Source organism: Callorhinus ursinus, unplaced genomic scaffold (genome assembly GCF_003265705.2).
Source record: "Callorhinus ursinus isolate GAN/ISIS: 27379988/994484 unplaced genomic scaffold, GSC_fseal_2.0 scaffold18, whole genome shotgun sequence".
In the NCBI taxonomy this organism is placed as follows: domain Eukaryota; kingdom Metazoa; phylum Chordata; class Mammalia; order Carnivora; family Otariidae; genus Callorhinus; species Callorhinus ursinus.
Window position 1 is genome coordinate 23,335,828 of NW_027397080.1, and position 26,518 is coordinate 23,362,345.

Sequence of the window (26,518 nt, forward strand, 5' to 3'; positions counted from 1 at the left end):
CCCCCCCCCCCCCCCCCCCCCCCCCCCCCCCCCCGGCTCTGGTCCCTGGGCTCATGGAGCCACCTATAGGCTCTAGCAGAAACTGCTTTTTGGTGGGGGACCTGGCTCCAGGGGGTGCTCTAGGCAGCTTTTAACCAGAAATTCTTGGGCCCTGCCCGGTGGCCCCACAGCCTGATCCGTTGTGGGACGGTAGGGAGCAGTGCCCTGGGGGATTGGGGGTGTTGACAGAGAGCCCTGGGACCCACATTCTCCTCTGTGGCTCATTCGATCCATCAATTGATTTAAGCCCTGTAGACATCAGCCATCCCATCTGATCAAGTTCCCCTTCAGCTGGGGGAACCAAGGCATCTCCAGAAACCCCTCAGTCCCAGGCAAGCCTCTATGGTCCGTTACCCTACTTCCAGTTCCAGTGAATAGGGAAGCCCTGAATTTGTTCAGGCTTTGAATCCAAGCCCGATTTCAAGCATGTATTGGTCCAGAAGTCTACCTAATCCCTGTGCCCTTCAGTTTCCTCATCTGTGAAATGGGACTAAGAATCATGCTTGTCTCATAGGAATGTTAGGAGGAGGGAATGAAGTGCAGTTTTAATGTATGCTAGTGGCCAGTCCTGCACCCAGCACGTAACGGGTGCTTGATGTGTTCTGCTGGGGGACGAAAATGCCGTAGGAGACATCTGGCTTTCTGTCCCAGTTTCTGTGACAGGCTAGCAGTGTGACTTTGGACAAGTGGGTTATTCTTTCTGAGCTGCAGTTTCCTCATCTGTAAAATGGGCATGATATCAACCTTTCCAAGTTGTGGAGAAGACTGTAGACATCGCGTCTTGCAGAGTAGGGGCTCCAGAAATGAGCTGTTACATGAACGAAAACAGTCACCAGATTGGAGTGGGGAGGAAAATACCTTTAGTCTCCACTGATTAAAGACTGGCATCTTTACAAAGAGACATTTAAAACGGTATAAGTAATATATCAGTACTTTCTGCGTTTTTTTTTTTTTTTTTAGATTTTATTTATTTATTTAACAGAGAGAGACACAGTGAGAGAGGGAACACAGGCCGGGGGAGTGGGAGAGGGAGAAGCAGTCTTCCTGCTGAGCAGGGAGCCCGATGGGGGGCTTGATCCCAGGACCCTGGGATCATGACCCGAGCCGAAGGCAGATGCTTAACGACTGAGCCACCCAGGCGCCCCACTTTCTGCATTTTAAAAGAGCTAACCCCGCCCCGGATAAGGCATGTGTCTCCTTTGGCCGGCACCCCGTCTGTGTGGGACGGCTGCCTGGCAGAAGCGTACCCATTGGGGCGGTGCCCCTTTCTCCCCCGACCCAGCCCAGCCTCTGGAGCCGGGCTTCAGGTCAGCCCTGTCCTCTGCTGTCACCCCACAGGCGGGAGACCTTCGATTTTGACGATGACTGTGACAGCCTGACGTGGGAAGAGAATGAAGACACACTGCTGCTCTGGGAGGACTTCACCAACTGCAACCCAACCATTGACCTGCAGGGCGAGGTGAGCCCCTGGCCTGGTTGCCCTCCCCTGTCCCCGCTCATTCCGGCAACCCGCGCCACCCGGCTCATTGTCCCCTGTGCTCTGTGTCCCCAGCAAGAGGAAAACTTGGGCAACTTGATCCACGAGACAGAATCCTTCTTCAAGACGAGAGACAAGGAGTACCAGGAAACGATTGGCCAGATCGAGGTGAGGGCTCGGGCTCTGGAGCCCTCTGGTGAGGCTCCTGCGATGCGGGGTCTCGATTGTTAGTTGAGGGGGATGGGGGTGCTGGACGGGTGCAGCGGGCACAAGGTTGTGAGTTGGAGGCCTGCGGTTCCCTGCCTGGCGCTGGGCAGGTCCTGCCCCTCCTAGGGCCTTGGTTTTCTCGGGTGTAAAATAGATCACATGGGGGTGGTGATCCCTGTCTGTCCCAGAGAGTTTTTTAAGTTACTCAATGGAGATAGTGATCCCAAACAATGAGAGAAGACGTTTGAGTGACATCGAGTGACGCTAGGCACTCAGTAAGCCTCCCTGGTACCCACATGCCCTCTGTACATCCTAGAGGTAGCTAGGCGCCTCCAGCCCGCGCGGTGGGTACCATGTACTCCATTGTGCAGAGGAGGGGATGAGAATGACAGAGACCCAAGTGGCTGGCCCAAGGCCTCCAGCTGGGAAGCAGCCTTCAAGCCTGCTGTCTGCATTCTAGATCCTGTGCACTTGGCCACATCTTTCAGTGAGAGTGACTGCTGGAGAAGGAGAAGGCCGGCTCCTTCCCCGGGGGCTGTGTCATTGGTAGAGGACAAGGGTCAGAAACATAACGGAGACCTGAGAACTTTCCTACGCAAGTCCATGGAAAGCAGTGTGGGATGCTGAGCGGGGTGGAGTTGGTAGACCTGGCGAAGGCAACCCCTAGGCTTGCCAAGCAGCCATTTCCCTTTCAGTGGAAGCAGTTCTGGGGGCTGGGGGCTGGCAGGCAGGGAGCGGAGGGCATGACATCCTTGGGGGGTGGGGTGAGGGGGCTTGGCACTGTCACCATCAAGGACGTGTGGAGGAAGTGGCCGAGGGTTCCGGAATGAGGGTGACTTGGCCTCATCTTTCTCCCACCTGCGGCCTTTCAGCTGGAGCTGGCCACGGCCAAGAGTGACATGAACCGGCACTTGCATGAGTACATGGAGATGTGCAGCATGAAGCGCGGGCTGGACGTGCAGATGGAGACCTGCCGCCGGCTCATCAAAGGCTCTGCAGACAGGTACCCAGTCCCGTCCTCCCTGCGGGTTCAGCGATTGTGTCCTTGGGGGGTATCTGTGGGGCTGCAACTTACAGCCTGGACCATTTCATCTGCCCAGCCCACCTGTGCACCCGTCCACCCCTCCCTCCATGTGCATCCAGTATTAGCCACCTGCTGTGTGCTGGATGACTTATGTGTCTGATCGCGTATAGATCTCTCGGCAGCTACTTGTCACGTCCAAGGCCTGCTCTGTGCCAGGCTGTGGGGACAGTGATGCACAGAACAGCCAAGCCCCTGCCCTCTTGGGGCTCATGCCACACTTTCTGCCCAGGTGTTGGGCGGAGGAGGTATGCAGGGCACTCCTCTCCACTGCCGGTGGGGCTCCTAGTGTCCGGGGGAAGCAATTTCCCTTCCTTTCCTGTCCTCCGACCAAGGGCCACTGGGTCTGTCCCCAGGAGACTGACGAGCCTCAGGCCCCTTGTATTTGCCAGGGAACGCCAAAACAAAGACAGAGCCCCCTGCCTTCTAGGAACGCGCACCTTTTGTGGGGAGACAGATAGGCCAGTAACAAAATGAGATGATACGTGAAAAGTGCTGGGCACAAAGCACAGATGTGTTCATTGTAATCGTTCCTCTTTTATGACTGTGGTTCAGGCTATAAGAGAGGGAGGGGCAGCCCGGTGGGGAGCTGCGTGGGGGGCCCTGGGCTTAGCATGTCATCCCTTTAGCTCACTGTGGCCCGCGGAACCCATTGTCATCACGTGCATGTTCAGATGGAGGAGCAGGTTAAACAGCTTGCCCACGGCCCCCCGGCTCATCAGAGAGAGGGCCAGAATCTGAACCCAGTACTACTAGCCACTCTCCTGTATGGCCTCTTGAGCTCTGAGTTAATTGGGGTTTACTGAGCACCTACTCTGTGCACAGACCTGCGTTAGGTGTTTGGAGCGTAGGACTGGAGCTTGATCCATGGTTCCTGCTCCCAGGGAGCTCTCGGCACCCAGAGCAATTAAGAGGCAGTGCGGGGGGTCCCGAGAGGTCTTGAGGGCCACGTTCAACTCGTGAGCTTAGAAGAGTCTAAGGAAAGCAGAGCGAGGGCGGGGTCTCAGGGCAGGATCATCGATGATTAGATTTTATACAAGGGGCTGCTCAGTCTTTCCTGGCCCTTGCCTCCCTTCAGGAGTCCCCAGGCTGCCCTCTGCATGACCCCCGTTCTCTCATGCTTTCCAGGAATTCACCGTCGCCCAGCTCCGTGGCCAGCAGTGACTCAGGAAGTACAGACGAGATCCAGGATGAGTTTGAGCGGGAGGCGGATGTGGAACCCATGGTCAGCTGATGACGGAGGCCCCCAGTGCCTGCTGGTCTTGGTGATGGGGCCTCTGCCCCCACTCCCCGTGGGGCCAGGAAGGCTCCTCGGAGTGGGGCTCCGGTCCTCACCACACAGACTCCCTCTGCCCTCCCTTCTCTGGAGGCCCCGAGGGACCGCTGCTTCCTTCCTTCCACCCCACCACCAACCAGTGCCCCTTCTCCATCCACCCACCCAAGGAATGGTGCTGTCAATTTCTATTGTTCTCCACATTACAAATGCAGACTTCTGTCCGGACGATGCAGTGTTAACTGTGCCTTTTCCCTTAAGCTGAGCCACTTTGAGCTCCAAAGAATTCTTCCTAGCAGGTGTTTTTATACAAAACTCTAAGGTGAGGGCGGGGCCCCTGGCGTGGTATAATGTGGATTTCTACCCTCCCACCTGCTCCTCTGATTGGCCATGAGCTCTGCCCTCCCCTCCTCTGCCCGGCCAGTGCCAGTTGGCCTTGGGGTGGTCCACCTCCCCACCCACCAGGAAGGAGCTGTTTGCCTTTGCAACGTTTCCAGGTCTGGGTGGGGGGCCCCCCAAGTGTTTTTACTTACTGACAAGAGAGAAAAGACGGAAGGAGGGAGGGAAGACAAAATTTTATTTTCTTTCTGGATCGAGTGGCGAAGCGGAGGGACAAGGCACTGTGGGGGAAAGTGGAGTCTCACTGTGTTTAAACTACTATGCAAACAAAACAAAACAAAACAAAAAAAAAGCAGCTTGCCTTATATCATTGTGGAAGGTAGGCCCTCGCCCAGACTCCTGGTTTTCCCCTGGAGCTGGGAGAGAGGCCGATGCTAGGGTGATCTCTCTCGCAGCCTCTGAGGGTGAGCACTGACTCGGGAGTGGGGTTTCTGTCAAGGTCGGTAGTGAGGCCGGGGGCCTGCAAGGCCATCGGCCCACCTGACTGCTTGCTTTCTTGGGACCTTTGTGGGGTGGGAGGGGTCTTTTATTGCCCTGATGACTTGATGTTTTTCTCTCCCTTCCCAGCCAATGATAAGGGACTATAGATCTGTAATTTCTCTGTGAGAAAGCCTGAAGGGGGCCGGGCCTGGTATCCACCCCCTCCACAATGGAACTGGGCTGTACCGCCTGCCGCCATCTTGGTTGGTTCTCCACTGCCCCCCGGTCGCCGGCTGTTTGGCCACCGGCAGGCACTGGAAAGGGAGGGGGAGGGAGGCAGTGAGGGCTGCTGGCTAATCAGAGGAGGCAGGAGTGGAGCTGGAGTGAGAACCATCCTTTGTTCTGCTCACGGACATATGCAAGCCTGTTCCATACTTCACTCGATTGACCGACCAGTGGGGAGTTAATCTGAGCCAGTATCTCCCCAAGACTTGGGTGGGCCTGTGTCAGAAGGCACTGTGATGAGGCCACCTGTCAGATCTCAGCTTGGAGCCAGCCGAGCAGGTTTTGCTTTTTTTAAAAAAAATTTCTTTTTGTACCCACTCCTGTGGGTGTGATTGCTGGTTTTTGTTTTTTTATTGGCCCAGGAGCTCCCCCTGGAGGTCCAAGGAGCAAAATGTGCCCGAGGCCCAGAACTGCCCACCTACCGCTCTCCTGTGGAGGCGGAGGAGGGACTCTGGCTTTAAATAGGATTGCAGCCCCCTGTCTTTCTTCCTCAGGGTACCAGCGACCTGTAAGGGCCTTCTCTCTCTTCCGTTTCCCCACCTGTTTTGCAGTCTTAAAACCGTTGTACATAATACTCAGATATATATATATATATATATATATATATATATATATATATATATGGAGAGAGAGTGTATGTTAGTGACTGTATGTAATTTTTATTTATCAGAACTTGGTGGCCTTTATTGTGAGTCCCCACCCCCCCCTTTTTTTTCTGTTGTGGTTGTCGCAGGAACCTGCTGGTTCCCTGTGGCGGTCTGGCCGAGAGGCTTCCGTTCCCAGCCAAACAGTCCCTGGGTAGGTACGCGGAGGGACCATGGGTTCAGAGGAGAGACAGCCCCTTCCCCTCCTCCTCACTGACCCTTGTTCTAAAGGTTACAGGGTTCAAACATAACCTGATTATTTTTGTCGTTAGTGTTATTGTTGTCTTAGTTTTAGTCTTATTGTAACCAAAGGTTATCAGAGCCAGTCGGGCTTGGACCTCAGCTGCTGGAAAGATTTTCCGTTTCCGGGAGGACACCACCCAGCCCCCGCCCCCGGCCTCCCTCTGTCCAGGGCTGAGGGGGGTAAGGGAATGGCGTGGTTTGGGAGGCAGAGCAGAGGTCAGCCCCGGGTTGTTTCTCAAGGTGGTGGGGAGGGTGGCAGACCTATCTTTAGTGTTAAGACATAAGGCAGCAGTGTAAGTATAACTTACTTATAAGTTATATAGTATATATAGTGTAACTAAGGGGACCTCGGCAGTCAGCGTTGGGTGGTTATGTATGCTTTCCCCCTCACGTACGTGTACCTGTACACGTTTGCCTCTGGGACTGGGGTGCTCGAAGTTTGTCCAGGGAGTATGGAAATGGCAGGAGCCCGAGATAGACGCTGGCCGAGCAGCTCCTTCCTGCTGGTTTTCCATAGCTGCCCTCCCCTGGGGAGCAAGGATTGGGGCAGGTGGATGGGGGTGGGGGACGGCAAGGGTGTGGCAGACCAGCCTCCTGGGTCTGGGCCCGGCTGCTTCTCTCTCTCCCCACCAAGTTCTTTTTTGAGTTTGTTGCCAGTGGGCCCTTGCTCGTGACCTCGCCATGAGCCCACAGCTTGCCAGGAAAGACCCCAACGCTCGCTGGGGCAGCACCGGGTCCAGTTGGGATGAACTGGTCCATCCTTTGTAAAGCTGTAAATACTAAAATTTCTATTTCTAAGCCCAGTGTCATATTGACATTGGTATTTTAAGGTTGTTCTCAGATGGGCTCTCCTGTGCTGCCCTCTCTCACTCTCCTATTTTTGGGGGTTTTATAAAAAGAGAGGATTGGGGAGGGGCAGGGAGAGTAGCTTCCTTTTGGCTCCCTGGTTGTGGAAGACATGCGCACGCATGCACGCACGCACGCACATATACACACACACTCCTCTGAGACTCCGAACAGGGGAAAAAAAAATCATTGGCAAGTGAACACACCTTGTTTTCTTGTAGCAATATATCTTGAGGTCTTTGAAGGGCGGACTTAGCTCTGACCTACGGAGAAGCAAACCACTTTGGCTTGGAATGGGGGAGAGGGTGTGGGGTAGGGGGTAATATAAGGTGTAACTTAAGCTAAATGTAATGTATTTATAAAGTAAGAGATTCTCATCTATTTTTATGAAAGGAAAGGGTTTTTAAATTTAGGGTAGGCAGTTAGGGTAGCCCTGTGTTGTCCTGTGAACAAGAAATGCATGTCGCTGCTGGACTGAATATAATCAGTGCCCCTCTACCTCCCCGGTCTCACCGCCCACTCACCTGTACCCGTGAGTGGCTTCAGCAGAGCCTAGGTCCCACTTCACCCCATTTCCCTGTTCCTTGACCCCCCAGCTCCTTGGTCCTTGAAAGTCTCTGGCGGGGGGCACTTGTGGAAGTGGGTGGGCCGTGGGGAATTCAGAATTGAGGTGGGTGGGGAGGAGGGGAAAGGGGGGCACCAGGTAGGGGACAAGCTTGGCTTCAGAGGGTGGCCTCTGATTGGTGACTCATGCTCTGGTCTGCCAAGGTCCAGTTCCAAGTCAGCTGTGTTTGGGAGAGGTTGAGAAGCAGCGGACTGTGGGTGGCCATGGGACTGTTGGTTCAGGGAGCACTCGGCTTCCTTGGGGCCTGGGCCCTGGTGGGTCCCAGGTGGTCAGGCCGCTGGAGCAGGAATGGAAGGGCCAGGAGATGCCCACCACCCAGCCCCAGCTGTGCCTACTCCAGGCCTCGGCCTGGGCTACAGTCGTTGATGTGCTCCTCCAGGTCCTGGGGCAGGAACCGGGGTGCTGGGACTTCCTCAGACCTGGGTTCACCATCTCGAGACACCGAGCTCTCATTCTGGAAGGGCATTCTCCTGACGGGAGTCCGGAGGCAGCTGGGTGGGTATGGGTAGAGACAAATTCTCTCTGAAAGGGATTTTTTCTTGGCTGGAGGATTTCCAGGTTCAGGGTGGACTGTGTGTTGGTCTTGGGCAAATCCCTCACCATTCCCACTGCCGGGCCCTCAAAGAAAGGAGGCAAGGCACCATCCCCACCCCCGGCAAGACCCCTTCGTGGACATTTTAGCATCTACCTGATTTTTAGCCCCATCCAGGGAGACTTTATATCCTGAAGTTCCACCCCACCCCACTGTTGCTGTTTGTCTGCCAGTTGGGTCTAGTGTCAAGGGGGAAGGGGGGGTTTATACTCATTGAAAGACTACTGATCCTACCGGAAACCAACCTGTTTACTGTACTGTTGTAAATATCATGCCCTTTATATCCTGTATATTGGCTTCTTTTAAATAAAGTGAAATGTCTTAGAATTGAGGGTGTTGCTTTTTTTTTTTTTTAATTGAGGATGAAGTGGTGATGGGGGAGGGTCAGGAAAGACTGAGGGCCGCATAAACACCGAAACAAAGTCATTAGCCAGTTTGTGATAAAAGAGGGAAATTTCACATCCCCTGTTATATGGGCCCTCACTATGAAATCTTTGGAAGGCAACAGAGTGGGATTTGTTATCATACGCACTTTGCGGAAGGGGAAGAGCGAGCCAGAGAGCTCACAGGCTGAGTAACTGGCATCCCCTGGTTTGCAGCTGAGGTCCTGCTAATCATAAAGGCCCCCGTTGGTTTAACCTCCTTTTAAGGTGCCCTTGAGGGGCCACCTTCTGGGACTCTGGATTTGACACTGTCCAGTGTTCTCGTTTCTTCTCGTTAATGGCCAAATTCGGGGAGACACTGCCTCCTGTGAGCAGGCCCTGCTCCCCACTAGGGTCTTCTCTAAGGATTCAGAGAGACAACTGCCAATTCCAGGCTATTTTTTACCATCTTTAAGACCTGCACTTGATGGAACTTCCCACTTTTTAAATTCCCCAGTGTCTTAAAGGGTGTGACTTGGAGAAAGAGGAGTAGCGTGAACTAATGCGGGCGGTACCCCCTTCTACAGAAATGGAAACCGAGGCCCAGGGAAATGAGCTGTTTTGCCAATGTCTTAGGGAGGAACCACGATCAGCATCCACACTCTCACTCCTCAACAGGTTCTCCGTTGCCCTTGGAAAATGTTCTAAAAGCTTCAACTAATTTAGGAATGGAATGAATCCCGAAGAGCCTGCCATCAGGAAGCCTTCAGAATCCGATACTTTAAAAGATTTATTTATGGGGCGCCTGGGCAGCTCAGTCGTTAAGCGTCTGCCTTCGGCTCAGGTCATCGTCCCGGGGTCCTGGGGTCGAGCCCCCCATCGGGCTCCCTGCTCGGCGGGAGGCCTGCTTCTCCCTCTCCCACTCCCCCTGCTTGTGTTCCCTCTCTCGCTGTGTCTCTCTCTGTCAAATAAATAAAATCTTTAAAAAACAAAATAAAAGATGTATTTATTTGTGAGACCGAGAGCGAGCATCAGCAGGCGGGTGGGGTGGGGTTGGGTGGGGTTGGGTGGGGAGGGGCAGAGGGAAAGAGTCTCAGGCAGACTCCTGGCTGAGTGTGGAGGCTGATCTGGGGGCTCCATTTCACCACCCTGAGATCATGACCTGAGCTGAGATCATGAGTAGGTCGCTTAACCCACTGAGTCACCCAGGCCACCCCCAGAATCTGAGTTTTAAATAAAGTGTTCAAGCAAACAACTTCTCCAAGAGAAAACCAAAATTTTGACAGCGGGGGTGGGGGGGTGGGGTTAGTGGGTGAGATGGAGCACCTGGACAACCGGTTCTGAGTGTTACAGGATATCTTTTCCTTCGGTGCCCGTAGTTCTAGGTCAGGCTGCTTGGAAGAATGAAGACGTAGACCAGTCAGAGTGGTGGGCAGCAAAGCAAGGTTTATTGAGCCACAGTAAAGTTTATTGAATGATAGAGTACAAAGCTCCCAAAGAGGGAGGGGACCCGAGAGGATTGCCGATTTGGCATTTAGATCTAGGGGTTTTATGGACTTTGTTGGTGGGCTATTTTAATCTGATCAACCCTCCATGTGCCTGTCATCTATTTGTCACAATGGGAAAGGATGGAGGGCTCCTTCCAGGGTGGTGTAAAATCCTTTTAAGGGTGGTTTCCTCTTAGGGTGGGGCCCCTCGTCCCTACCTGCCTTTCTTCCAACTATCCTTCATCACGAGGTCAGGGGCTTTGAAGAGAAAGCTAATCGTGGACCGGCTGGGTTTTATCCCTCACTGATTCTAGTCCGCCGGGAAGCCGGCCGATTTATCTAAGCGCCAGGCCCCAAGGTGCGGGGTGGCTGGGTGCCGACCAGAGGGAGGCTGGAGGCAGGGTCGGTAGGCTCATCCCAGGGGCTGCAGCCCCCCGGGTGGAGGCACGGGGCTGGCCGTGGGGATGGCCACCCGGCCAAGGGCAGACCCACCGATCAGGCCGAGATGCTAGCTAGCGACACCTGACGCACCGACCCGCTGTCCTTCCACGGCTCCTCCCACGTGTCCCATTCCGGCTCTCTCATTGGCTCTTTCCGCCCTCGCCGGCCGGAGAAGGCTGGCCCAAGACCGCCCATCCGATTGGCCCACAATCTTCGGTGTGTCATTCTGATTGGTCGAGGAGGCTCACGCCCCCTCTCCCCGCCCCCCCGGAGGGCGGCTGGGCATACCATAACAGGCAAAGGGGAAACGTATAAATGTCAAACTTCTCTTTGGGGCTGCCTTGTCCTGTGTCGCATACTTGCCTCTGCAGTGCCCTCGAAATCAGAGTTATCGTATTAACAGGAGGAAATACGGGGTCATTTCGGGTGAGCCCTACGCGGAGGACGGCGTGTGACCCGTCCCCCCCGCCCGCCGAGGTGGTACGCTCCCGGCGGGGCTCCGCCTTCTGGTCGCGCCCCAGGCTCAAGGTCTGTGAACAACCCGGGGGGCTCACCGTCCGCGAACAGTTCCGCCGCGAGCTCGAGATGCTGCTGCTCGGGCCAGCGCTCCGCCGTGCCCTGCTGGCCCGCCCCTGGAGGGAACCCGGGTGAGTGCGCCCCGGGCCCGCGGCGGGCGGGAGGGGGGTGCCCGGGCGCCTTTCCCTGCCAGATCCCCGCCGCGATCCCGAGGGTTCCCCCCGCCGGGGGTCCCTTCCTCTAGCCCTCTGCCCCTCACCCAGGCCGTCCTCCCGCTGCGACCGCCCCCCCCGTCTCTTTCCTTCCGCGAGGGGGACCCCTCCCGGATCCCACGCTCGGAAAGTCACCTTCTTCGCGCTCGTCTTCCTCCTAATGGGAACCCACCGACAGAATGCATCTCGATTTTTCGCACAGCGCTTCTCAGCTCCCCGTCGTGGGTCTCGCGTTCAGGACTCGCCTCTGGGATTCCCTGAGTCTCCTGTCTCCTTTCTACCGGGACTCCTCTTTCCTCTTTTCCCTTTTCCAAATTAACTACTGGGCAGAAAAGGGACCCTTCCTTTTGGTAGGTGGGAGAATAATACTTAGGGAGTGCTTATAATGTACCAGACGCTGGGCTAGGCACTTGGTGCATGCCTCACTGTGACGGCTAAGGGAGAGACACTGCATGCGAAGTGCATTGAACAGTGCCTGGCACTTGGTGCCCGGTTATTATTAGTCAGATCATCGTTTATCACTCTCATTTAAACTGTGCAGGAGATTTTCCAAATTACGGGTGAAGAAACCAAGGTGTAGTTTCCGGGTGGATCTGCCCTGCGAACACCGTGTGGTGGAGTTGGGTTCCTGGACCCTTGCCCAGTCAGTGAGTGACACATGTTATTAGAACTCCTCTGGGCTAGATGGCGGGGGTGGGGTGGGTGGGTGGCGTGTAGGTGGGACACAGACCCTGTCCCAGAGGGCTCAGTCTGATGGACGGGTGTGTCTGTGGGCCTTTCAGGGCAGGGCAGCCCCCGCCCCCAGTTTTGAGTTTTGTTTGCCTGACCGCTAGGATGGTGACCAGCTCTGTCTCCCATGCTGAGCTATGCCTTTTCTAAGTTAATCAGTTTCCCAAGGGATGGTGGGGGTGGGGGGGAGAGGGTGCCCTGGGCATGGGTCACTTTCAACACTGCTGGGCGTCCTTTGTGGGTGGGGGCTTGATAGGTAAGGGCAAGGAAGGACAGGAAGAACACATGGGGGAGAAGGACTTCTCTCCCAAACCAAGGTTGGGGGCCACACTTGCCACACACACCTTCAGTGCAGTCTCTTTTGCAAACTTCTCCCTGTACTCGGGACACCCCCCCCCCCCATGGGGGGAGGAAGTCCATAGATTCATGTATTTACTGAGCACCTATTGTATGCGATGTTGTGCTAAACCCTGGAAGAGAGGGGTACCCAGGGGACTTCCCACGTGGATGGGGGCCTTTCAGAGAGTTTTTAGTTTAATGTTGTGGGGGGAGGCCTTAGCCATAAAAACCTCTAATACCTGGTAGAAAGCAATCCATATTTCTAAAAAAAAAACCATGATAGCAATAACATCAAGCGATCAAGAACCACGGACCTGGCACTGTGCTGATAAGCACTGTATTATTCCCATTTTTACAGATGGGAAACTTATCTGCCAGTTAAGGCCAATGGAGAGTGAACATAGCAGTCAGACTCCAGCTTTGTGCTCTTAATTACAGAGCCTCCGGAGTGGAGCTAAAGCGTTTTGCAACCTGCTCTGAAGGCTCAGGTTACCTCTTTCGATGGAGTAGCTGGCCCAGCGCCCTAGACAGGGTTTCTCAACCTTGGCACTATGAACATTTTGAGCTGGGTAATCCTGCGTTGTGGGGGCTGTCCTGTGCCTTGGAGAATGTTTCACAGCTTTCCTGGCTTCTGCCCATGAGATGCTGTAAGCACCCCGCAGTAGGGATAAAATAAAAATGTCAGACACTGCTGAACGTCCCCGGGGCCAAAATTGCTCCTAGCTGATAGCCCCTGCTCTAGAAAAACAGGTCTGATGTTTGGCCACTTTTTCATTTATTCAACTAATATTTCGGATGCACCTGGGGCTATTTGTGGAGAAACAGGTTTAGAACATGTTTAATAGTATCTCTCAGGGTCCTGTTTGTAAAACTAGTGCTGAGGAAAACAACCTCTTTTGAGGACCCGGTGTGGGTAATGTTCATAGTGTTTCCCTTTTTGCGTGGAGTGCCAGGAATCTCAACCAATTTTTAAAAATACCTTTTTTTCTCTCCAAATTTACTTTTATTTATTTATTTATTTAAAGGGGTGGGGGAGGTGCAGAGGGAGAGGGAGAATCTTTTTTAAGATTTTATTTATTTATTTGCCAGAAATAGAGAGTCCATGCACGCGAGAGTGAATGCGGAAGCAGGGGGAGTGGCAGGCAGAGGGAGAAGCAGGCTTCCTGCTGAGCAAGGAGCCTGATGCGGGACTCCATCCCAGGACCTTGGGATCATGACCTGAGCCAAAGGGCTTAACCGACTGAGCCACCGAGGCATCCCAGGGAGAATCTTAAGCAGCTCCACCTTACAACCCTGAGATCATGACCTGAGCTGAAATCAAGAGTTGGATACTTAAACCAAGAGCCTGAGCCACCCAGGTGCCCCTAAAAATACTCTTGATTGTGCATTTTCCTTTTTTTTTTTAAGATTTATTTATTTATTTTAGAGAGAGAGCGAGAGAGAGAGCGTGCGAGCATGAGTAGGGGGAGGGGCAGAGGGAGAGAGAGAATCCCAAGCAGGCTCCATGCCCAACACAGGGCTCATCTCACAACCCTGAGATCATGACCTGAGCTGAGATCAAGAGTTGGACGCTTAAGGGGCTGAGCCACGCAGGCCCAGGCACCCCTGTGCATTTTCTTTTTATTTAATTAATGTATGTCCATTGTAAAAAAGTATAGATAAAGCAAAAAAATCCAAAAATGGCCTGGAATCTCACTGCACAGAGGTAACCACTGTCCTCACTTCAGTTAATGAAGTGGATTATTTTACTGAGCTCCTCAGCAGCCTGTGAGAGTTTTATAGGCGTTACTATTCCCATTTCACAGATTAAACAACTAAGGTCCTTGGAAATTAAGGAAAACGTGTCTAAGGCTTTAAGCCAATAAACACCAGGCCCCAGAAGACTGCCTCCTGTCTCCTTTGGCCCTGACTTCCAGCTTTTTTCTCTATTTCATTGACTTTATCAGGGCTGTCTTCAGTTATGTCTCTGCAAATTCTCGTTGGAAAGAGCCAAGATACATATTTATATTTATATATAAATTTAATAAGTAAAAGAACTAGCCCAGGCACATAGTAGGCTTATACTGAATGTGAATTTTTCTCTATTACTTGCTTTTGTACCAGACCCTCCTGGGTGCCAGGGGTCCCCCCACCATCACGGGGCGGGCAGGCTGGAATTGGCTACTGTCCTGTTCCCTGCAAGAATCCCGGGTCACTTTGGACTCCTCGCAGCCCACCTGCCTGCTTAATTTTCAGCATTTCAGAACTCCCCAACACTTGTCCCAGCCTGCCTGCCCCTGCAATGGGCACAGGCTGGGCTGGGCAGGGGGCTGGCACATCCCATTGCTCCCTGGACCTACTCATGCAGTGCCTCTTGCCTGGAATAGTCTCCCCTGCCACCTTGGTGAACCCACGCTCACCCAGCCCGTTGTGGCCTTGGCAAGGTGGCTCTCCTTTGGCCCTTTAGTGTCCTGTCTGTTTGATGGGGAGAATCCCATAAGCCGCATAGCAGAACGATTAGAGATGATGTGACAGGTACCCATTATGTAACTGAGTGAAGGAATAACTAGAATCGACGGTGATCCTAATACTGGCTTCAGAGGTTGTTAGAATTGTTAGAACCCCCACGTGGGCTGCAGTTGTCACTGGCATACCTCGAGCGCCTGCTTCTGGTACCCAGCCCCTGGCCCGGCACACAGTAGGTGCTGCACGCTTGCTGTTGGAATGGCCCAGAGGACAGCCTGGGGTGGATTCTGGCTCCACCTCTTAGCAGCTCTGTGGCCCTGGGCAGATTATTCAACCTCCCTGTGCTGCCTGTGTTCCCATGTGCTAAAGACAGTAGTAGCCACCTCGTAGGATTGCCTTGGAGAGGAAATAAGTTCATACACAAAAACCACTTTGAAGAGTATCTGCACCTGGACAATGTTGCTTTTTTTTTTTTTTTTAATTTTACTCATTTACTTGACAGAGAGAGAGAGAGGGAAAGCACAAGCAGGGGGAGCGGCAGAGGGAGAGGGAGAAGCAGAGCTGAGCAGAGAGCCCGACTCAGGGCTCGATCCCAGGACTCTGAGGTTATGACCCGAGCCGGAGGCAGACGCTTGACCGGCTGAGCCACCCAGGCGCCCCGACGATGTTGCTTTAAGTATTATTTTGATCCCTTCCCCCAGCCATGGGCTGTCCCGAGTGATCGCCCTGGATCAGGAATATTCAGACAAGAGGGCCCCACAGTGCAAGGAAGGAGGCTGGTGTGGAGCTCGGATGCCCTCAGTGCTTTCCCATTATCCTTATTAATGACCCCGAGGCAAAACCCTTGGTGTTGGGGTTGAGCCTGCTCGCCCCAGGGGAGGGGGCAGACACCCGCCCATCTTGGCAGTTTCTTACCCCGCCCCCCCTTTCCTTTCCTGGCACGAGCTGTCAATGCCCGTGGACAGCAAGCCGCCGCCCACCTCTCATGAGCTGGGAAACGCTGGGAAGGAGGAGGATGAGCGCGTCCCCGCGGCCCTGTTGCTCAGGGGTCTCTGACAGGTGGCAGGTGCTTCTGCCGTCGTGGGCGGCTCCTGAGTGAGGAAGCCCTGGGTTCAGGTGCTGCTCTGTGGGGCAGGGAGCAGTGCCCCGGAGCCATGCGTGAGCACCCGGGATCTCAGAAGTAGTTTTCTCATCTGTAATAATAATAATAGTAGTAGTAGTAGTAGTAGTAGTAATAGTAGTAATCCTGGCCCCTTCCTCATGCATTCGTAGCTGGATTCAGGAGATAATCACTTCGCGCAGTGCCAGGCATGTTGTAAGTGCTTAATAAATATTCCTTGATGTTTCGAGGGCAATAAAGTGGAAATAGCTCAGCCTGGGCCTGATGCCCCACCCTTCTGGACCTGCCCTCGCGCCCCCCTGCACTTTCTCTCTGCTCACAGTTCACCGCCCCTTATCTCAGCGATAAGGAGGATTGGCCTTATCAGGTCCCAGATAACAGCTGGGAAAGTGTGGAAGCTCAGTGAAGCAGGGGTAGTTTCCTTTCTCCTCCTCTCCTTGGCCTTGGTCACCCCTGACCCCAGGCACTAGGGGGCCTGGTGCTGCTTCGACAGCGCTTTGGGTGTTCATTGTTTTTCTCTCCTGCCCCCCCTTTTTTTCTTGATGAGTCTGATAAAAAGGTTTATCAGTGTATTCTTTGTTTTAAAAGGTATTTCTCCAATGCTCCCGTGCGCCAGGCGGGTGTCCATGGGGAGTGGCGAGGTGGGGGGCGAGGGGGTTGGCTGATGGCCTGGCTGGAGCCACGGACAAGGCAGAGCACTGTTGGTGGTGCTGTGACTAGAGCGTGGGCTCTGAGATGACCCGATACAGCCCGTCCAGGCGCTGGAGGGTAGCGTCCCCAGCACAGAGGGCTCCAGAAAGACCCAGGTGGCTGGATGGCGGCGGACGAAGTGGGCAGGGTGGAGGGATGATGGGAAATGAGCCTGGAGGCCTCAGTAAGGATTCCGATTTTTTGTTGTAGAAGAGAGGAGAAGCCCCTGAGTAGGCAGGTTTCATTGCCCGTATCTGAGTTGTCTCTGTGCCCTTGAGACTGCTGCTGCTGGGTGAGGAATGCAGTCCTGCCTGGAAGAGGCTCCAGGTTCTGTGAGTGATTCTTCTCTGCCCTCCCCAGAGCCAAGGGAAGGGTGCTCATGTTAATCCCGAATGGCCCATGAGCCAAAATAAAAGGGGAAGAGGGGATTGGTTTTGTCAGGTGTCCTTGGATAATTTTTGGCTCCAGTTTTGACTCAGGCTGATCTTTGAATTCTGTTCCCCACATTTGGACTGATGGGCAGCTGGGCCGGGGCTTGGAGACTTTCCAGGCAGAGGGGAAGCCAGGGGGGAATGTGATCCTGTGGTCACAGTGGGCCTCTGCCCTGGGGAGGGTAGAGAGAGGCCTGCAGCATTTCTGCTTCTGACACCGCCTGGGAGGGAACAGGTTCAGGAGGGCTGGTAGCTGCTGCATTTTAAGCTGGGTGGAATGTGGTGCTAAGTTTATTCCAGCACTATCTGTTGAGTGCCCAGGCTAGCCCCTGATTGTTGTGACCTTAGGGGTGTCTGAGAACCATTTTGCCGTTGAACACCTGGCCTGGTGCGGTAACATTCTGCGTGTGTGTTTGCATACATACGTGTACATATATATATACACACATATATGAGACACATCTACGAAGACAATTTTCTTAGAAGTACAGAGCAGGAGGGGTGAGGAAGGGCAAGCACTTTGAACCCCGCAATGCCCCTGCAGGGCACACAGTACCGCCCCCATTTTTCAGGTGGGGAATCTGAGACCCACCGAGTTTGTAATAATGGGCTGATGTCTCTCGGAGCACATGGGGGTTTCGGTCCCACAGATGTCTGCTTCTGGAGCTGGGCTTTCTGCACGCCCTTCGAGCCGGGGTCCAGGCTGGGGTTGGGGCACGCACCTCCAGGCTCCCAGCCCACACTCCTTCTCAGCGGCACCCCCCTGGCTATAGCTGATTGATTGGTGGTGGGGTGCTGCTGCTGGAACCTTCCAGAGGGCCCTGGGGGCACACGCCACCCCCGCTTTCCTGACGTGTGGAGGCTTGTGGCGGCTGGAGTTTTCCAGCCTCTCTGTTCCTCCCCCACTATAGGTGGGGGGGGGTCAGTGTAGACTTGAATTTATGGGATATACCTGTAGCTTTGTGTGACTGCCTCCTCCCCTCTTCAGAGTAACCCAAGGGAAGGGCTGGTGGGAGGCTGGCCTCGCCCCACATTTCTGCCCTTGGTTAGGGGAAAGGTGGGGCCTGAGGAATGTGACCTGCCTCCTAGTGTGGGGTGGGTGCTGCCTGGGGGGTGGGGTGGGGGAGGAGGGAGAAGGCCCAGCTCACTTAGAGCCGTTAGGCAAAATCTTGGGCAACCGGGCCCTGCCCTCCTCCCTCCCGGACCGCCCGGGCCCCTCGCAGCACTTCCTGTCAACGCTTCCTGCCCCGGGCCTTTGTACTTGCTCTCCTCTGTGCCCGGAATGCTCTTCCCAGTCCTGAGATCCCCGATGGCGCTCAGAGGACGCCTCCCCTGAGAGGCCCTCCCTGATCACCTAGGCCGGAGCAGCCCTACCCTTCCCCTTACTGGTTCTCCCGCCCCCTCTGTCCTCACCTGTTTCTTGCCCATGGTCCCCACTGGAGGTGAGCTGCTTGTGATGAAGTATAGTTGGAAGAAAGGCAGGTAGGGCCAAGGCGCCCCACCCTTGAAAGGATTTTGCACCACCGTAGAGGGAGTCCTTCATCCTGTCCCACTGTGATAGGTAGATGGCAAAAAACAGATGGGACGATAGGCTCAGGGAGGATCGATCACATTAAAACAGCCCACGCACAAGCCCGTAAAAACCCCGAGACTTAGAAACTGGTGGCAACCCTCTCGGTCCCCTCTCCCTTCGGGAGCTTTGTACTGTCACTTCGCTGTCACTCAATTAACCTTGCTTTGCTGCCTACCATGCTGGTCTACCTCTTGATTCTTCGAAGCGGCCTGACTCAGAACCGCGGGGCGCCGGAAGGAAAAGGAAATCCTGCAGCCCATGCGGCCCGAGGCCTTGCTGTCATGGTCACTGCTGTCTCCAGTGTTTAGAGCAGTGTCAGAGGCAGAGCGGGTGCCCGGGAACCTTGTAGAATGAATGAAGGACCAGTCCTCATGGCCCCTGGTTTTGTGTCCTTCCTCCAGGCCTTTGGTCCGTGAGCCTCCAGACCCATTCCCAGGGAGAAAGAATAAAAAGGCCCCCCCAACACTCACAGCCCAAGTGACACTGAGGCCTGGAGGCCCCCCCCCCCCCAGCTGGGGCCCCAGTTCAGGAATGAATGATCTCACGTCTTGGCTCTTACCCACCTGCCCCCCCATCCTCAGACATGTTAGGGACGGTGGTCACCAGTGGTCACCAGTCAGTGAGGTCATAGAGTCAAGACTGAGCAAGGTCTCCGGGACAAGGAGTTCTTGGAACTCAGGACCCGGGAATTGGACCCTGAACCCTGAAAGCCGCCCTCCCCGTGGCTGTGAGCTGAGCTCAGGGGCACTCCTCCAAGGTCCCGGCCCATATCCTGGATGTTCTTGCCCACCCAGAGCTCAGCTCTTGGTGCCAAGGGAATCCCAGCTGGGTCCCATTCTGATGAAACTTGAGTTCTGGGACTGGCTGCCCTTTCAGCCCAGAGAAAGCAGTAACTCGGGGCCCTTGGGGGTAAGGGCTGCATTGTGGGGGAGGAAAGGGAGAGTCACCCCCTCCGCGTACAAAACGCTTAGGAGTGGTTTTGCATTGATTGAATTTAAACTTCAAATGGCTGTGTGGGTTTGTTTGGTGGTTCTCACTTAGTAGATGTAGAAACTGGCCCAGCGGAGGCAGGTTACGTGCCCGAGGATGCACAGTGACAGGTTTGGGCCTGGAACTTGGATTTTGGACCCCAGGGCCAGGTCTTGCCCCCCAGTTCTATACTTGCTCTGGATTTTAGGGTTCTGGGCCAACACGGGAACCCCCCCCCCCCCCCCCCCCGCCCTGGTGGAGATAGAGGGGCCGGATCTGGCTGCGGCCACCACTGACCTGTGTGCCTCTCTTCCCCGCCCCAGGCTGTGGTGGAAGCACACGGCCTCCCTGAAGGTGGCCAATGAGCCGGTCTTAGCATTCACGCAGGGCAGCCCCGAGCGAGATGCGCTGCAGAAGGTAATGGGCCGGTGGGGGCACCCAGTGGGGTTAGGGCACGGAGAGAGGACAGCCTTCAGCAGCCCCCCCAGGATGCCTCTCCATGCCTACGGCCATCACCCCCAGCCTTGGAAGGAAACTGGGTCTGGGACAGCCGTGCGTCTGGAGGACGGAGAGGCCGGGGGCAACGGAGGGGGGGGGGCAAGCCGGGCCACTCTGGGGCTCCGTCCAGGTCGGGGGTTGTAAACCCACAGACGTTTTCTGCTTAAAAACATTGTCCTGTTAATTGCCAGTATTTTAAAAATTGTGAGATGTCACGTACATTTCAGATACAGTTTTCTATTCTGTCTACAATGGGAGGACCTGGCAACCCTGGCCTCCCCTTCCGGCAGGACAGGAAGTGACGGCGGACAGGGGCTGTGTCCCGATGCCCCCTGAGCAGAGCAGATGCTCTCTGACCTCAGAGCCCTGCCCCTTCGTACTTCTGTTCCCGCCTGGGCATCTGTGTTTGCAGGCCCTGCACCGGGGTTTTAGGAGGAGCGGAGAGGAGGGAGGAAGGCCCCATCCACCCTGCTGTCCCCTCCGTAGGCCTTGAAGGACCTGAAGGGCCGGACGGAAGCCATTCCGTGTGTGGTGGGGGATGAAGAGCTGTGGACGTCAGACGTGCGCTCCCAGGTGTCGGTGAGTCCAGTGGGCCGGTGGGGCTCGGTTTCCCCCCGACCCTGGGGTCCATCCCTCAGGCAACAGATCAGCTTGTGACACAGGTCTCTGCCTCCAAAGGGGTTTATGGTCCGTTCCCTGCTTTTGAATTCTGTGTGCCGGTATAAAACTTCCAAAAGTAGTCTTGGGGGTATCACCATAAAAGATGCCGACTTCACGCCTGCCAGGAGGGAGTTAAAACAGGGACTGCCACAGCTTTGCCTTTTCTTTAGAAAATGGACCCATTGGACACCTGGAGGGTAGGAAGAAAGGACAGAATGTCAGAATTAAAGATAATCCCTCCAAAGAGCGGGCAGTCTCCAAAGCCCTGGACTCTATTTTGGAACTGCTGCTCTAGTGGAAGATAAGCTCATCTGAGGTGAGCACCTAGGATGTGGCCGGGCCTCCTCCTAGAAGCCCTCCCGCTGGAGCCGTGCTCCGTCTGCAGATACATCTGAGAGGCCCTGTCCCATCTGCACGGGCTCCTCTTTCGGTCCTTGCCACTTCTCTTCGAGGGAGGAAGAGCGGGGTGTTCGCTGCCCATTTTACAGATCAAGAGACAGGCTCAGAGATATTAAATGGCCCGCCTAGGGTGGCGCAGTTAGATCTGGACTAGGGATGATGAATCCTAACTCTCCAGAACCACGTCCCATTGATTTTGATTCAGTGCATTTTCTAGGGAGGATTTGGAAGCAGCATATTAACTCATAGAGTGCAGTAGGATCATCTTGCTGTGGCCTCCTGGTCCCGAGATGAGAACTGTGGAGCCCTACGTGCTGGAGACAGCCCAGACTTGCCTTTACTCCTCCCAGTGACCGTAGGGAAGCGAACACATCACTACACTAGTCAGAGTGTTCTTGAAATAAATTCTAGCTGCATGATGGGAGAAGCACAGCCCTTCCCCATAGCGGGCCCCGGAGAGAAATGTGTCCCGAGGGTGTCAGAAGGACGCGGCGATGTGATGAGCAGTGTCCATACAGGAGTCTCGGCTCATGCACAGAGGGTGCCTTTTGCACACTGTCACTGTGCGCAGGCCGAGGACATCCCCAAAGCCCAGCGCCTGGGGATGCCGGGAGGGGGGGGTCACCCTGCAGGTCCGTGTCTGCTGCTGGGGGAGCTTTGCCGTCTGGAGTTCAGGGTATGAATGGACACCGGCAGCTTTGTTTCCAAACCTAACGAGGGGGAGATTTCCCCTACACATTCAAATGTCTGGCTCGTCTGGAAGGTGGGGTGATGTGGCCGCACCAGGCTGGCAAGGCCACAAGGTACCACGTGGCTGGAACAAGTCCGTGGGCGGCTCTGGCGGGGGCCGGTGGTCCCCACCACCCCTAGTGCGTGATGCCAGCTCTCTGCACTCACAGCTCTTGCCTCTCTGGCCCCAGCTGGGCAGTGGCCGGCCTGCGCGTCCCTCAGGCACCTTGCCGGCACGTTTCCCTCGGCTGGGCTTTTGCTAGACCCGGGACAGTGACACGACAGCCAGCCGTTCCTAGCAGGTGCCAGAGGCCAGTGGTCTTTGATGGTTAAGAGGTTGTCACCTGCTCCGTACCCCCACCCCCGTCAGTTTGAGGGTGGGAGGGACCTGCTTTTGTGAGAGTTGGGGATCTTGACCAGGACTCGTGGCTGAGTGGACGTTTGCAGCTGGCCCGTCAGGGAGCCTGAGCCCTAGGTAGAGGACTCACCCCATCCCTTCTTGTCCCTGGCGTGGCCACAACACCTGTAGCCCAGAAAGGCTTAAAGCAAATACCCACCTCAGCTATGGAAAAAGAAAAGTGTGTGCACATGTGTGCGCACACACACATACATGTTTTGAGACCCTGTGCAGATGGGTATACGTGCAGCTTCTAGCTTTGTGTCCAGCAACCAGTTGCAAAATGAAAGCCATGGTATGTCAGCCAGGTGGCTTCTTCTGTGGCAGTGTCACCCAGAAACCTCTGTGAAGCTGGAAGAGACCCCAGCTCTTCTTTCTTGCAGGGCATGTGTAAGTCAGGATAATAAAACCCAGCCAGCCAGCCACACCTCTCGCGCCCAGGCTCAGGGCAGACGGCAGGTTCTGCCCTCTTGGAGCTGCCCTGCTGGAGAGCAGGTGGTCCTGGGTCAACAAAGAAAGAAACGGGAGTTCCAGCGGGTGAGGGACAGGGGAAGGCACAGGGACGGTGCTGGGTTTGTGGGGGCCGCATCAGGCAGGGCGGTCGGAGGGCTCCATGGAGGGGTGACCTCTGAGTCAAAGCCTGAGGATGAGGGTGGGTGGGGTTTCCCTGCCAGGCAGAGGGCTGCTCAGTCCTCGGGCCAAGTCTCGAGCTGGGAAGAGGCTCAGTGAGCTGCACAACAGAGAGGAAGCTAGCGGGGTGGAGGATTCAGGGCAGAGGGGTGGGCGGACGTGACTTCCTGAGGTTCTTACCACCTGTGCTTAGGGAACCTATTCCATGAGCTCTGGGGAGTCACTGGAGGGGGTTAAGGAGGGCCAGACTTTCCAGAAGAGCCCTGTTGTTCGTTACAAGAGAATGCTTTCTAATTTCAGGACAGCAGAGTGAAGAGGTGAGGGCTTGGCAGCACCTGTGAGTCCAGACTTAGACTTCTGGGGGTCCGGGACTCCTGGGTGGCTGGGGAGTTGGGCGGGAAGGTGGGGAGAGAGCCAGGCGAGGAGCTGGGATGCAGGGGGCCGTGAAAGAGCCGGAACAAAGCCTGGGGAATGGCAGCCCCAGGTGGGGAAGCACAGCGCACCTCTCTGGAGGGTCTGCCCACATCTGTGAGCTCCCCGCCTGCCCCCACGGTGGTGGGTGGTGGCTGCTGGCTGCCTTCGAAACCGTGGGCCTCCACTCCATGGCCCAGAAGTGGGCACTCGACCCCAGCTGGGCCGGTTGGATTTATGGCCCTAGAACTTAAAACTGGCAACAGACATCTCGCTTTGAGGGGCTGGAAGCTACGGGGAGGACACCTTCCACCTCTGAGACACGCGACACAGTGGGTCTCTTGAAAGGTGCAGGGCGCTGCCTCCCAGAGGAGGAGAGAGGACGAGAGAAGCCTCAGTTTTCCGGCCGGGCTCCTTGAGTCGTCCTGAGGCCCAGCTGCAGGTCACCCGAGTCTCCATTACGGAGGCCCCTGTGTGTAAAAGGTTCCCCTTCCTGCCCGCTGGCTGACCTTCCTGTGCCTCAGTCTTCTCATCTGTAAAATGGGGGTAGCAGTTGTGGTGCATAGGGTTGTTGTCAGGGTGAACGGATTGATCCGTGCCGAGCGCTTGGTGCCCGCGTGCAGGCCTCTGAGCAGACGTCAGCTGTGACAGAAACAGTCCCTGTTTCCCTCAGAGCCTGCAGCTGGTTCATCCAAAAAAGCATGAGGGACAGACCCGTCTGTGTTTCAAACCTCTGGAAGCCATTGACCGTGATGGCAGGAGGCTTTCTCGGGCAGGTGTAGGGTGGGTTTTCTGTGGTGTCCCTCACTTGCCAGACGGCCACACTGCCCAGCCCATAACTGAGTCCTGCCCACAGGCAAGGAAGGTCCTGAGGAGTTCACACAGCATCTTCCATGATTCCTGATGGATTTCTCCAGAAGGCGGTTTAGGGGCCAACAGTGGGCGAAGCCCCTTGATGACATTAGCCTAAGAAGCCACGTGCTCAGGGTCATTGAGCCAGGAACTGACCTACACTTTGGCTGGACCAGCAAACTCCTAGATCTGTAATTTGGGGGAGAGTAAAGGGTTGGCCCTTTTGCGGATGGGGGAGGCACATTCAGGCTCTGTCCAGATGGAACCCTGAGCAGGTGCGTGCCGGGTAAGGGTGAGGACCATCGGCCCCCAGCTCCGAGGGTTCTGAGGATGCCCCGGGAAAGAGTTGCCCACAGGAGGTGGCCTGGAGCCCCCACTACTGATCGGCGACCAGAGGGCCTGACACCCGCAGTCCTGGGAGCACAGCCTACAATCACTCAGTTCACCCGGCCCCTCAGCACTGTCCCAGCTGCCAGCTAGGGTTCTGGTCACCCTCTGGGCAGGCACTTCCCATTCTCATGGCTCGCGGTGCCTCTCTGACCTGGCCACGTGGTAACTGGGGGAGCCCAGGCGTGGGAGGCAGTGGTCGGCACGTGGCTGCTGGCATGGGGGGACCTGCGGTCCACGGGGGCATGCTGAGTCGAAGGGCCTGGCCCCGGGGTGCCTCCTCAGCCCCTGAGCATCACAGGCCAGTCTCAGGTGTGGACAGGATACAGGTGACTGCTGGGGGTTGAAATGAAGGGGCAGAGGGCCACTTTCTCCTGAACCCTAGACCAGCACTGCCCAGTAGAACTTTCTGCAGTTAGGCTGATCAGGATCCTCATGCTCTCCCACTATGGCCACCACGGGCCACGCGTGGTCGTCTGGCACGTGGAATGTGCAGGTGCAGCCGAGGAACGGGGTTGAAATGTCAGCGGGCACATGTGGCTAGTGGCTGCCACGTTTGACAGGAAAGCCCCAAACAGCCCACTGGCAGACTGCTAGGTGGCAAAAATACTGACAAGTGTGCTGGAAAGAAGGGAAGTTTCTCCCTGCTTTATTGCTTACGCTAGCATCTGGCACTGCCGGCTTCTGTTTGTAAATGTTTGTGGAGGGTCTTCCCTTTTCCATGAGTCTGTGTGGGTCCCGTGCCAAGGGCTGGAGAAGCGGTTGGTCTGTCCCCCAGGCACTCGGGACCGCAGAAATCCTGAGCGGGTCTCAATTGCAGTGCATCGTTGGGGGCCTCGCGGGGAGACAGCGCCTATGCCTGAGTCACAGCCGCGTGCCACACGCGCTCTGGCAGCATGTTCCTCTGAGCCCACTTGGGTCTTCTCCACATGCTGTGAGGCAGGGGGTCCCCATTTCCCACAGGAGGAGACTTGGAAAGGGGAGCTTACTTCCCTCCGGCCCCCAGCTAGTAGGTGGCGGGACTGGGATGCGAAGCTGTGTCTGTCTGACCACAAAGTCCACACTTTTCCTCAAAGACTGCAGTCCATGCTTTTCTCCGGGACCGTGAACCTTCCAGAGCAGGAGTGATCTTTACTCACCGAACAGCAGGTGCTCTGTAACCCTTGGTCAGAGAGATGGATGTGGGGATTAGAGGCGAGAGGGCGAGTGTGCTGAGGACTCTTGCCCGGAAGGCGAGCTCTGAGCCTGGCCACGTCCCCACCTGTCCTGGCACCTCCCTGCTGGGCAGTGACCTTGCTCTTCTCTCATCTTGCAGCCCTTCAACCATGGACACAAGGTGGCCAAGTTCTGCTATGCAGACAAGGTAAGGCCCTGGCGACTTCGGGTAGGGGCGCTGGCCCTCTGTTCCCCACTGGCTGCCGGCAAGGAGGCGGATGTCAGTTGCTGCTTCCCTCCCTGGCCGTGGGGGGTGGAGTCTTTCACGAGGCCGGGCCCGCCGGGGCTTCATTTGAGCCTGATGAGAGCTGCGTGGGCCAGGGCTGACATCCCCCGACATGCCTATGGCTGCGAGGCAGCGGGGTTTCAAAGGGGAGTAGATTCTGCAAGGCTGAGTCAGGGACATTGGAAACACCATGGATAGGAAGGCAAACAGAGGATCGGCTTCATGGAGGGACAGCGAGAGGGGTTGCGGTGCCTTGTGGCAGGAGGTCTAGGAGCTGGCTCATGGGGCAGCGAGGGCATGCTGGTGTCAGGTGAATGACTCAGGCTGTGGTTCTGGGCAGCCACCTGACCTTGAGGGCCGGCGGTGCTAGTGGGTGGATTTGGGGGCCCCAGGAGGAAGGTGAGGCCCTGATGAGACCGCAAGAGAAAGCAGAGCTCGTTTAACAGCTGAGGGACTCAGTGCCAAGTCCCTGGCATGCAGACCTACCTGGCAAGTCCCCCAGACAAGCTCGGAGCCTGGGGTGGGCCGGCAGGTGATGGGACACTGTGTTTGCCCCTGTGCGTGGGAGAGAGCACTGGAGCTAAGGGAGCCACGGGTCCCTGGGTGGAGGGTGGCCTCCAGTCTCCCTCGCCCATTCCCCTGGGGCCCTTCCCGCTGTGGGAGACAGCC

At 55.8% G+C, this 26,518-nt stretch overlaps 2 protein-coding genes across 3 annotated transcripts in view; both read left to right on the forward strand.

Moving 5' to 3' along the window:
* The window catches only part of IFFO2 (intermediate filament family orphan 2), a 47,415-nt gene extending 38,957 nt beyond the window's left edge, over nt 1–8,458 (forward strand). Inside the window, exons 6-9 of one of the 2 annotated variants that reach the window (XM_025856705.2) lie at nt 1,378–1,498; nt 1,592–1,684; nt 2,596–2,726; nt 3,933–8,458. In XM_025856705.2, the coding sequence (XP_025712490.1) occupies nt 1,378–1,498; nt 1,592–1,684; nt 2,596–2,726; nt 3,933–4,038 (451 nt within the window). In that variant the 3' untranslated portion in view covers nt 4,039–8,458. Of the gene's footprint in view, nt 1–1,377; nt 1,499–1,591; nt 1,685–2,183; nt 2,492–2,595; nt 2,727–3,932 lie in introns of those variants that run through there. The other variant, XM_073903279.1, reaches the window with a different exon arrangement.
* A 2,310-nt stretch (nt 8,459–10,768) lies between these two features.
* The window catches only part of ALDH4A1 (aldehyde dehydrogenase 4 family member A1), a 29,227-nt gene continuing 13,477 nt past the window's right edge, over nt 10,769–26,518 (forward strand). Inside the window, exons 1-4 of the mRNA XM_025856529.2 lie at nt 10,769–11,068; nt 19,769–19,862; nt 20,430–20,522; nt 25,724–25,771. Of these exons, the coding sequence (XP_025712314.1) occupies nt 11,007–11,068; nt 19,769–19,862; nt 20,430–20,522; nt 25,724–25,771 (297 nt within the window). The 5' untranslated portion in view covers nt 10,769–11,006. The remainder of the gene's footprint in view (nt 11,069–19,768; nt 19,863–20,429; nt 20,523–25,723; nt 25,772–26,518) is intronic.